Source organism: Topomyia yanbarensis, chromosome 1 (genome assembly GCF_030247195.1).
Source record: "Topomyia yanbarensis strain Yona2022 chromosome 1, ASM3024719v1, whole genome shotgun sequence".
Taxonomy (NCBI): domain Eukaryota; kingdom Metazoa; phylum Arthropoda; class Insecta; order Diptera; family Culicidae; genus Topomyia; species Topomyia yanbarensis.
In genome coordinates, this window is record NC_080670.1 from 71,071,042 (window position 1) to 71,083,989 (window position 12,948).

General features: G+C 43.3%; 1 protein-coding gene across 1 annotated transcript; it reads right to left on the reverse strand.

Annotated features, from left to right (window-relative positions):
* Positions 1-6: 6 nt before the first annotated feature.
* Positions 7-4,761, reverse strand: LOC131696154 (uncharacterized). Its single transcript, XM_058984698.1, has one exon. It carries the CDS (start codon positions 4,759-4,761, stop codon positions 7-9), a length of 4,755 nt encoding a protein of 1,584 aa, XP_058840681.1.
* Between the last annotated feature and the right edge of the window lie 8,187 nt (positions 4,762-12,948).

Genomic DNA, 12,948 nt, shown 5'->3' on the forward strand with positions numbered 1-12,948 from the left:
AGTATGTCAACTGAGAACTCGATGAAAATGTTTTTGAGCAGAGTTGATAGCCGCTTCCCAGAGACCACCAAAATGAGACGCTTTCGGAGGGTTAAAGTGCCACCGAATTCCGTGGTCATTGCACTCTCCGGAGAATTTGTCCTTGTATTCCTTGCCTTGTACAAACCGCCGCAATTCGTTGGCTGTTCCCACAAAATTACGACCATTATCACTGTAAACATCTGAGCATAATCCACGACGCGCGACAAACCGTCGGAAGGCTTGCAGAAATTTGCTTGTACTTAAATCCACAACGAGCTCCAAATGAACTGCCTTTGTGGCAAAACATACAAATACAGCCACATAAGCTTTCAACGGAGCGTCTCGTCGATGCCTAGGCTGGATGCGAACAGGTCCCCAGAAATCAACCCCGACCATCGAAAATGGTCGTGATGCAATGACACGAGAAGCAGGAAGTTCGGCCATAAATTGTTGAATTAATTTGGGACGAGCTCGCACACAAGTGATACATTTGTGCACTATCTGTCTTGCGATGTTTCTTCCGCCAAGCGGCCAATACCGCAGTCGCACCGTGTTAATCATCAACTGTGGCGCCGCATGTAACAATCGATGATGGTAGGAGAGCAGAAGTAGCCTCGTAAGTGCATGGGAGCTTGGAAGCAAAATTTGGTGCTTGAAGTCGTACGATTGGCAAGACTGTCCCAAACGCCCTCCAATCCTGATGACCTTGTCGCTTTCTGGTATAAGTGGGTGAAACCATCGTAAACGTGAGCTACCCGACACATGCTCTCCCTTAGAGAGGCGTTTCCATTCATCCGAAAAACATTGTTGTTGCACTAAGCGAATCAGTGTATACTCAGCACTCTTTAATTCATCCGTAGTGAGCCAACTAGTGATTCTCTTTTCCCTTTGTAGCTGGAGATTTTTAATATATCGCAGCAGATACGTTGTTACTCTGATCATTCGTGAATAGCTGGAAAACCTGGAACAGTACTCATCAATGAATGAGCTCGACACCGAAGTAGATGCGGCGGTAATTGGTGGTTTGCGTCGCTCGAGATCTATGTTGCCTCCTGCATCGTTGACCAATCTTTGCTGCGGCCATTTTTCAGTGCAGCTATTTGCCCAGGACGGACCGTTCCACCAACGCATACTGGTTAGAAGCTCTGGTGCGGAACATCCACGCGATAAAATGTCGGCCGGGTTTTCATGTCCCGAAATGTGTCTCCAAGTACAATTCTGCGTAGCATGCTGAATTTTAGACACTCTATTCGCAACGAACGTCGTCCACGTTGATGGTGTCGCTTGAAGCCAACTGATGACAATTGTTGAATCAGTCCAAAAATAGGTGTCAACAGCCATACGAAGGGATGAGATTATTTTCCCGTAAAGCTCAGCAGAGAGAAGAGCTCCACATAGTTCTAAGCGCGGAATAGATTGCTTTTTGAGCGGGGCTACCTTCGACCGCGACGTGAGAAGAGCGACCTTGATATTTCCATTGATATCAACTGATCTAAGATACGCACAGCTGCCATATGCTCTCTCAGAAGCATCCGAAAACATATGCAATTCTACCTTTACTGCATTTTGTATAAGTACGAAGCGATCTATCCTAAGTTGATTGAGTGACGATAGCTCCGAGTGATAAGTAACCCACTGTTCATGCAAGTGTGGTGGTAGCTCTCGATCCCATTCCCATATATATCCATTTTCGTCTGTAAGAGACCAGAGCGTCTGCATGAACGTTTTTGCTGTCACAACAACAGGCCCAACTAAACCAAGTGGGTCAAAAATTTGAGCAATATACGATAACGTTATTCGTTTCGTTAGCCTTGCAGTATGCGATAAAGGGAGTTGAATTTGATATTTCAGGCAGTCACTTCTTGGTTCCCAATACAACCCGAGTGTTTTAAGTGTTTGGTCTCGATCGAAATCGAGCTGCTCTTGAATAGCACGGTTCTCAGGGGAAACACCGTCTAGCACCGCTGCGTTATTAGATGCCCATTTCCTCAGCTGGAACCCGCCGGCAGAGAGTAGGGAATCCAATTGTTTCCGAAGTTCGATTGCTTCTTCTACTGTCGCTGCTCCCGAGTAAAGGTCATCTACATAAAAATCTGTTTCGACAGCCTTAGCAGCGATCGGATACTTATGTGCTTCGTCAATCGCCAACTGCTTGAGGACGCGGGTTGCCAAAAAGGGGGCTGATGCGGTGCCGTATGTCACTGTCTTTAGTTCAAACGTCTCGATTGGTTTGGTAGGAGAGGTTCGCCAAAATACTCTCTGGAAATGAGTATCGTCTGAATGTAAGATTATCTGTCGATACATCTTTTCGACGTCTGCAATTAATATTATCGGATGGAGGCGAGCACGAACTATCAAGGACCGCAGGTCTTCTTGAATGACTGGTCCCACCAGGAGTATGTCGTTTAGAGAAAGACCAGTACTAGTTTTACACGACGCGTCGTACACCACACAAACCTTCGTTGTCGTACTGCTGTCTTTGACCACAGGATGGTGGGGCAAATAATAACATGACCTTGAATCATGTGCATCATCTGGAACTGGAGCCATGTGTCCTAATCGAAGATATTCGGTCATGAATTCCTGATACTGGCTACCAAGATCAGGATTGCGTGATAACCGATTTTCCAACAAACGAAACCGATGTAATGCTGTTTTTCTATTTTCTCCTAGTCTCTCTATCTGACCATCTTTAAATGGAAGCCGCACTGTATATCGTCCCTCGTTCCCGCGCGTCACTGTTTGTTGAAATATCTCTTCACACTGAGTTTCTTCGAGAGAGTAATGACTAGATCCCGTATCTTCCTCAATGGCCCAGAATTTTTCAATCTTGTTCTGCAGATCATCAATAATAGCAAGATTGCAAAGAGCAGGGTAGGTAACAAAATCACTGCTGGTTTTGCCCGAAACCACCCAACCGAAAACGGAGTTGATCAGCAGTGGAAACGTATCACCAAGGTATATACGACCAGGAATAGAAAATAAATCAAAAAAGATCTCAGCACCCAATACTAGATCTATTGCGTTGGGTTGGTTGAAGGCTGGATCGGCAAGAGTGATCCCATCGGGGATTTTCCATGTAGTGGTGTCTAAAGTGAGAGACGGGAGATCAATAGTAACCTTCGGGAGTATGAGAAGATCCACACTAGCACAAAAATCTGAGGTTCTCGATTTAATTAACGACTGGAATTGATATTTGACTGTAGCCGACGACTTTCCTATTCCAGCGATAGGTAAATCAACTCTAGTCTGTTTAACCTTCATCATTTGGTATAATCTCTTGGTGGCGAAACAACACTCGCTGCCAGAATCTAACAATGCACGAGCTAAGTGCTCCTTTCCGGCGTCATCAATCAGCACTATCACAGCGGTTGCTAGTATTACCTTGGTTCGGCCGGGTACTTGTGAATTGCAACTGATAATCCCGGAATGCGCCACGGTTGCAGTTGGCACTGGACGTTGATTGGACGAGGTATTTGTGGATGTAGGTAAGGTAGCCATATTCGAGCCAGCCGCAATATTGTTTGACGAATTCCCAGCATAAGGAACAGTTTTTGTGCACAATAGTGTGTGATGTCTTGCTTTACATTTTTTACAGCAACTCTCCGAAGCACATTCTCTAGCGAAATGCCCTCTACGGAAACAATTACAGCAGAGATGATTCCGTTTTATGAGTCTCTCCTTCTCATCGATCGGCAAACGAGCAAAAGTGTTACATTGATAAATTGTGTGCTCCTCAGAGCATGCGATGCATTTTCGGGATCGATGATCTTGAAATGCTCCGTGCGTTCCCAAACGAGGCTGATATGGTTTCTTATTTTGTGATTGATGTTGCTGCTGTGCTTCCACTGGTTTGGTGGTAACTTGCTGCAGGACGTTCACCCTTCGCTGAATAAAATCGGTAAGGCCTCGGAAACTGATGGTTTCATGAACTGCTGAATGTTCCTCCCAGTCACGTCGTGTTACAGGATCCAGTCGGCTGGCGAGAAAGTGAACAAGAAGAATATCCCAATATTCGGTGTGCTCTCCCAATTGGTTCAACACCCTGACGTTCGCTTCGAATTGTTCAACCAGTGCATGCAGATCGGTAGCTGACTCACGGCGTAGGGTTGGAAAGTCAAATAAGGTTTGTACATAATTTCTCTTCAATACAGTGGGATTCTGGAAATGCTCAACCAATAAATTCCATGCGACAGGATAGTTAGTTGCGCTTATCGGTATTGTTTGTATTAGTTTTAACGCTTCACCTCCGAGTGACGATCGAAGGTAGTAAAACTTTTGAATGCTCGACAAATCGGTTGACGAATGTACTAACGATACGAACAGATCGTGGAAATTTAGCCAAGTCTCAAATTTCCCTTCAAATATTGGCAGTTTCACATCGGGCAGTTTCACGCGGTTCGTGTGGTTTATTTGTGGTGTTGGTGCCACTGTGGTGGTTGTTGCAGGAACATGCTGCAGAAGAAATCCTTTAATCTTGTAGAACGATGATTCGAACTCAGCTCTCTCCTTCAAGTATCCTTCAAGTGCATCTGGTGACTCATCCGTGGTTTCTAACTCCGCTTGAACAGTGTTAAAATCTGCCCACAGCGACACGATTGCTTCTAAACGAACTGGTACCTCGGCAACGTCTCTTTCAGCATTATATTCGGCAACAAATCTCCTGATTAAATTAAATGACGTTGCGATGCTTCGCCGACGGGTTTTAAGATTTCGTATCTTTCGCTCCAATCCAGACATGACGATTCAGCAACAGATCAAAATCTACAATTTGAGACCAGGTAGCTCGGACGAGAAAACTTGAGGAATAGGAACGCTAATTACCTGATATAGGCAATTTGGTAGCCTTGTATAAAATATTTCTCCTCCGGATCAACAGGATGACTGTTGATTCAATTGATATCACGGTTGGTCGTTGCACAGTGGTACGAGCCCGGACTTAAGTCCATATATGAAGGTTATGCGATATTCTCACTAGTATTTTTCTCGTATCAGCTGAGCCATCGGAGACATTTTCGCGAGATTTTAGGTGTTTTGAATGCAAAATGAATTTTTGACAGCTTTTTGAAGGGCATAACTCAAGTGTTTTTTGCATTATTTGACTATAGGAACTATATACGGTTATTCTCGTTTTTCAAAGAAACGGTTGATTTTATGAATTGCATTACTTCACCAAAATTATCCGTGTGATAAAATTACATCGTAAAATCGCCAAAAATAAGTCACTAGTTGGTTTAGTTAGTGTTTAGATAATTGTTTGTCATGAATTTTTATTGAATTCGAACTTCTAAAGCGATAACAACAACGACGCCCGTGAATGCCCGCGATCACACTATACTCATTTGAAAGCTTTTCATTTTCTCTTTAAAATGAGCCTATGCTAGTTTTGCGAAAACTTGCGATAAGCAGTCAAAATTTGAAAAAACTGTGGATGGAGACGCATGGTTATTACTGATATTTAATTTAAATATTCACTTTATGACTAGCATAATGAAACTAATTTATGCACAACTTTCAAATAGCATTTAGAGCATGATCTACAAGGGTTTTACTAGGGATCAAGAGTAAGGAGCCGAGTGGGAAGTATGGTTTTTAAGTTGTAAAGGAATTAAGAATGTTTAAAATTCAGTAAATATTTTCAACCATCTGAAATGTGTCATTAAATGTTTCATGAATTATTTTTGCTAACTTACGCAATAACTGTCAAATTGAGTGAACACAGTTGAGTTCTAGTCATTTGGTGAGACTATTTTTTCCGAGTTTGCATAGCACTGATATAGCTTAAGGGTATGCGATATTATCCAAATAAAATATGACCATTTTTAAATGAACCATATACGCGAAAAAAGGGTTTTTGGATCTATTTTAATTTAAGGTATGAAATAAGAAATCTAAGCAACTTAAAACACACAACCAACAAAATCGTTAACCATCTTGTTGATTAGTGAATGTAAATCAATATTCCACTAAGACGCTCAAAATGTTTGTTTTGAAAATGAAAAAAAAATGTAGTTTTTATACCAAGTAACCCACTAATGAATTAAACGTTCCAAAATTAGACAATCCCATCTTATTTGATCCTTTAAAATAATATAGTCATTTCTAAAGCCCCATAATGAGATGTCAATCAATTCGTTTCAACTCGGAAAATAAATTTCAAAATTACAATTGAAAGAAATCTTTATAAAAGACAAATTATTTACTTTTGAGCCACTCTAATAAGCAGTAAAGTTAATTTCTATTTTTATAACCAACATAGGAATTCAGCGCACAAAAATGTCTTTAAAAAAATTTTAAACCTTCACAACAAAATAATTATTTTTGAGCCACCCTAATGTATAATGATTTTTTTTTTGTAAATGTTAATATCAAAAACGATTTAGCACACGAAAATTAATACACACAAATTTTAAGAACGATCTAGAAAAAAAAATATTTTTGATACACCCTAATGAATAGTAAATATTCATTTTTGAAATGTTTTAATATCCAAAACGAATTCAGCGTACCAAAATTACATAAAAACGTCCTATATGGACCGATACGGAAAAGTTTGGACTTTAGTCCACCTTTTGTTCTAAGTCGTGCCACTGTGCGTTGGCTGCAAGCGTTGCTTCTAGTAAGGAGCCAATGGGAAACGATTTAGCATCGAAGGGTTGCCATTCAATCCACGGTACAGTTTGGGTTTCAGCTTCGGCGATTGAGTGCGGTGGTGTGTAATGACGTGAAGCGACAAGAAACATGCAAAGGAAGACCCGGTAGAATGACCACAATCGGCGTACGATTTTGGAATGCCACTAACCTGATTTTTGATTAATATATGCCCTGAATGATTAATTTTCAGCAAATTCGATCCTCAATTAGCATTTCACAAGATGGCGGAAAGGTGGCGTCAGGTACGGTGCCCTTGGGACAACGTCTTCTTTTGTGGTTGCCGGATAGACGGAGCTGGTCGACGTCTATCCGGCTCGAAGGACCAGATGTCGGTAGCTCAGATTATTGGACTCTCTTGCCGTGACGCGGAATAAAATTGCCACCTTCGCCTGTGGGTGCCTCTTGTGGATGTTAGTGACAAACTCACTAGCCGGGCATATTAAAGACTGCACATCATAGTCATATTCCGTACACTTGTACACTTGAACATTTATTATAACGTAAACGATAGGGTTTATTAAATTTTATAATTATACATTTATATACTAAAAAACGTCATTAACTACTAAAATAATTTTGTGCCATTAACTTATGGCTTCTTTACTGGCTTCGCGCCAAACTAACACTGGCTGCCCGCAGCTCGTTCGCTGCCAAGTCCAGTCGACCTCTCATTAGGTAATTTGCAAAGGTTGCCTATTCTGACGGAAACGATAAGACGCTATCACTGGTGTTGCATCGAGTGTTGGTGTTGTTGAATCCTGGACCAAGGCACCTGCATATGATCATCGCACACTATTATTTACTTAAAACAAATACTGCGTAAATTTAATCAGATTAGCATATAACTGTTGGATTAATATAAAATTGGAGGTTATCAGATGTGAGTTCCATGCTTTATTGCCTATAAAATATGTACTGAAATATACCCTTTAGCATTTTCTATCAAAACCAATTGGTGGATTCGCTGCGAAGAATCCGAAAATCCATAATCCAACAAACTAAAAGATCTGTACAGATCTAAAAGATGCCAAACAACAACCCAAGCTGTCAGGATTGTCAAGAATCCGACAGCAGCAGGATGGTCGCTTGTGACAAATGCGGATCTTGGCGGCACTTCGACTGCGTCGGTGTTGGGGAAAGCATTAACGAGAAGGACTTTTGCTGTCGGAAGTGTGTCTTTAACAACAAGAAAGACGAAAATCCACAGAAATCATCCAGCGTGGCCAACTCGGATATCGCAACATCCACAGGTAGCATCCGGAATCGAACTAAGTGTTGTCTTTTGAAACTGCAGCAACAGAAAGAGCTGATGAAGCGACAGTTAGAGCTCGAATGGGATGAGCAACACAGACGTCATGAAGCGGATAGATTATTGAAGGAGAACGAGGTGGAGAAAAAGCAGCTCGAAATCGATTCAATATATTTGCAGGACAAGTTTCGTCCATTAGAGGAGGAGTGTGACAACGAAGGTGATGATCAAAAAAGCCGGAAATCTGCTCAAAGCAGCATCAGCAAAGTCAACCAATGGCGAGAGCGACATCTAGGGGGCTTGGTTAATTTTAGCTTAGTCACCTAAGAAACTGTTCCAGTTGCGACAACGACTTCGACCGCATTCCGATGCACTCCTAACGGTGATAAGCTGTCAAAAGTGTCTCTAATACAATCTCCACCGGAATAGCATCAACGACAGCAGCGTACAATAAGACCAGCGCAATCCTGACGACCGTGCAATCACTCCACTCGGCAATTCCAGCTCCAATATCAAGTTTCGTCGCGCCGGTGCATGTAAAGTATCCATCAGTGACAACCCGTCATTCAGTCGGCTGTGGGTGGTCCACCGAATCTGAGTAGTTTGGGTGGGTTTTTAAATCTAACGTCTCAACAATATCCATTTGGGTTTCCGCATGGAAGCACAATAGTAGGAGGTAATCCATCAATAAGAGTAAGCAACTTGCAAGGCTATGCGATACCAGAGCAGATATTAAATCAGGGCCACAATAATCATCCGTCAGTTGGAGTAAGCACATCGCAAGGTAGCACAATACCTGTTCCGGTAGGCAATCAAGGGGGTACTAGTAATTCGTTTCCTTTATATTTCCCACCTTTTCAGAATTATATAAAACAATTCGATCGACATTGTCCCTTACCTCCGGAGTCACCTTGGGAAAACCCACCACCCATGGGCACGTATAACCCTCTCGTCGTCCAACCACCGATGGGAAACAAAATAGGATAGGAACCCGGAAGAATGACCGTTATTTATTAGTTCATTCACCAATTCCACTAAGGCTTGTGGGTTTACAAACACGGAAAATTTGATGCGATTGCAACGTTGTCTACGAGGAGGCGCTTTGAAAGCAGTTCGAAGTAGGCTTTTGATTCTGGATTCAGTACCACAAGTCTTAGCCACGCTACAGACTTTATATGGGAGACCGGGTATCCTGGTGCTCTACTGAAGAAGGTTCGGGAAGCTCCAGCACCGAAGCATGAAAAACTTGAGACCCTCGTTGGATTCGGAATGGCAGTTCAGAACCTCTGTGAACACGTTCACGCTAGCATCCAGGAAGCACATTTGAATAATCCTACGTTGCTTTATGAGTTAGTGGAAAAACTTCCTGAGAACCTCAAGCTGGACTGGGTGGTGGTCAAACGTCAACAACCAGGAGCCGATGTTTGAACGTTTGCCGTTTGAACGTCAACAACCAGGGGCCGATGCTTGAACGTGGCCGCAGACACAATCATGGACATGTACACGATTGTGTCTGCGGCCACAGAGGTTACTCTGACCGTTGACGCAAAGCCAAATCATTAAAAGAACGACAAGTCATAGGAAAAAAACTTCTGCAATTCACAATTCAGCCCCCACTGTGAGCCACCCTAAGCCAGAGGAAAGTGGTTCATCGAGGAAGCAGTGTCCGATATGCCAAGACCCCTTGTACAAAGTGAAGGATTGTGCTACGTTTCAAAAGTTGGACGTCGATAACCGATGGAAATTGGTTCAAAAACTATCGCTCTGTCGCATTTGTTTATTTTCGCATGGAAAGCGTCCATGCAAGTTGAAAGGGCGTTTTGGAATAGAAGGTTGTGATTATCCAGCTTTTACGGTCCATAATGGCGGTCTAAATTGTTCAGTTTGCAATACGTTTAATGGCCCTTTTTGGACAATAATCGTTTACGTCAACCGGCCAGTGACATTAAGTCATCCTATGTTAGTCCAAAGCGTTGGATGTTTATTCAATGAACGCCCGACATTTTCAAATGGGCGTTGCTGTCAAGCTGGCGTAAACGATTATTGTCAAAAAAGGACAATTAAACGTATTACGAATTGAACAATTTAGACCACCATTATGGCACGTAAAAAGCTGGATAGACATCATCTGATGCTGCATTCTATCTCAAAGAGAAACGACCCATCTACGTCAAAAAGCACTGCAGTGCAAAATCATCACCACACCGCTATGACCACCCCTACATTTTTCTTATCTACATCTTTTTGAAAACTATTGATGTCCAAGTTTAATACATTTTCCCCTCTCATTCACAGTAGACCCTTGCCAACCTCTCCCCGTAAGAACAATATGGCATTACTTCACGACTCTACGATGCATACCCTTCTTGATAACCGTCCATCGAGTACATCATGACGCACGTCACAAGAACATCATGGCAGCATTGGAGTGTAAATAATCGTCCGAAATATCGACCCTCCCCTCGCCACTGCGATTACAAGCTAGAAACCACTGCAATAAAGTGTGCATATCCGCCACAATCATCAACCAGCCAACGACAATGTCAATTTTACAAAATTTTGCAATATGTATCCCAATTCCTACCTTTTTCTTTACTAACATAAGAGGGGAGCAAGACGCCCCTAAATACGGCTTTCTCTTCCCCCACTAACGCGTGCGATGTACCTTTAAAAATGAATTATCGGCCTTGTTAAGCTCCTGCATTTGTGCCTAAATAAACATAGTTATATAAAAAAGCACCACACCGGGAGAGGATCCCTTTTTCGCATTGTCCCTGTGACACTCAATGGAAAGACACGATCGATCACGACGTTCGCCTTCCTAGATGACGGTTCAAACGGTGAAGAGCTTGGGATTACCAAGGCAGACCGCTGGGTTACCTATTCCGGATTACAAGGATGTCGATCCCAATATTCTAATCGGTAATGACAATGCTCATTTAAGTGTCACCTTGAAAAGGCGTGACAGGCTACTAGATGAGCCCATCGGCACCAAAACTAGACTAGGGTAGTCAATTCATGGTCCGATAGCAACGACGATGAAGGAACCATGACGACATGGTCCAATGCGACGTTTGTGACCTGTGCGCTCATTACCGGTGTGCCGGTGTGACGGAAGTGATCAAAAATGAAAGCTGGAGATGCTGGAAGTGTAGCATACAACTACAGGTACCAAAACCTGGTAGGAAGGCACCCGTCAAAAAGGGGCCGCCTAGAAAGACAGGTACAAAGAGCGACATCGGGTCCGATATCAGCAAAGGAAGCGCACAAGGGTCTAATGTTGAATCTTCGCTCCAACAATTGGATCTAGAGCAGGAAGCTAACGAGAAGGAAATGGAGGAACAAACATTATTTTATAAGAGGCGCTTAGAGATGGAGCGTTCCTTTCTGCAGCGGAAACCGGGCGCATATGTTGATATGTTGCTTAAGGAGAGGCAACTATTGGAGAAACGTCTGTCCGACGAACGGGAATTTTTAGAACGGCAGCAGGCACTCCGGACCCAATTCCGGCACATGAAGCTAGAGCTATCCCGTCAATTCGAGGGTACGGATGATGAATTAGACGAGGAAAGTTCGGAAGGTGCGGCTGAGAAAGTGGATGAAATCCAATCGGCAGGATCCTCGAGGTGCGTATCCGAAGCAGCAAGAGAGAGTTACTACATCTTCATCGGGCGACGGACAGGCCATCGAAGATGAGGATAAGACGGAAACGCTAAAGCGAGACAGTCTAGTCGGAAATGTCATCGGTGCACGTTCGGTTGCCACAAAAGGCAACACAATACAAAGCAAAACAGGATCGAACAGCATAAACAATCGATTATTAGAACAGGTTATTCTCCAACGCCCATTGAAAGGATCTGTATCTATTGCACATGAGCAGAATCCTCACGTGGAGACGGATTGCGAGGGAGAGGAAATTGATCCGTTGTTCGATGCAGACTGGACGGAGGAGGAATAACCAACCATTCGTAATATTTTAAACCGTCGAAGGCATAACAGGTCGGGGTTGTTACAGAGCAATCCGTCACCAACTCGAGGTCCAACTCAAGCCCAGTTGGGTGGTCCACCGAATCTGAGTAGTTTGGGTGGGTTTTTAAATCTAACGTCTCAACAATATCCATTTGGGTTTCCGCATGGAAGCACAATAGTAGGAGGTAATCCATCAATAAGAGTAAGCAACTTGCAAGGCTATGCGATACCAGAGCAGATATTAAATCAGGGCCACAATAATCATCCGTCAGTTGGAGTAAGCACATCGCAAGGTAGCACAATACCTGTTCCGGTAGGCAATCAAGGGGGTACTAGTAATTCGTTTCCTTTATATTTCCCACCTTTTCAGAATTATATAAAACAATTCGATCGACATTGTCCCTTACCTCCGGAGTCACCTTGGGAAAACCCACCACCCATGGGCACGTATAACCCTCTCGTCGTCCAACCACCGATGGGAAACAAAATAGGATAGGAACCCGGAAGAATGACCGTTATTTATTAGTTCATTCACCAATTCCACTAAGGCTTGTGGGTTTACAAACACGGAAAATTTGATGCGATTGCAACGTTGTCTACGAGGAGGCGCTTTGAAAGCAGTTCGAAGTAGGCTTTTGATTCTGGATTCAGTACCACAAGTCTTAGCCACGCTACAGACTTTATATGGGAGACCGGGTATCCTGGTGCTCTACTGAAGAAGGTTCGGGAAGCTCCAGCACCGAAGCATGAAAAACTTGAGACCCTCGTTGGATTCGGAATGGCAGTTCAGAACCTCTGTGAACACGTTCACGCTAGCATCCAGGAAGCACATTTGAATAATCCTACGTTGCTTTATGAGTTAGTGGAAAAACTTCCTGAGAACCTCAAGCTGGACTGGGTGGTGGTCAAACGTCAACAACCAGGAGCCGATGTTTGAACGTTTGCCGTTTGAACGTCAACAACCAGGGGCCGATGCTTGAACGTGGCCGCAGACACAATCATGGACATGTACACGATTGTGTCTGCGGCCACAGAGGTTACTCTGACCGTTGACG

Coding starts and splice junctions, on each gene's coding strand:
- LOC131696154 (XM_058984698.1), bottom strand. CDS start 4,761: ATGTCTGGATTGGAGCGAAAGATACGAAATCTTAAAACCCGTCGGCGA.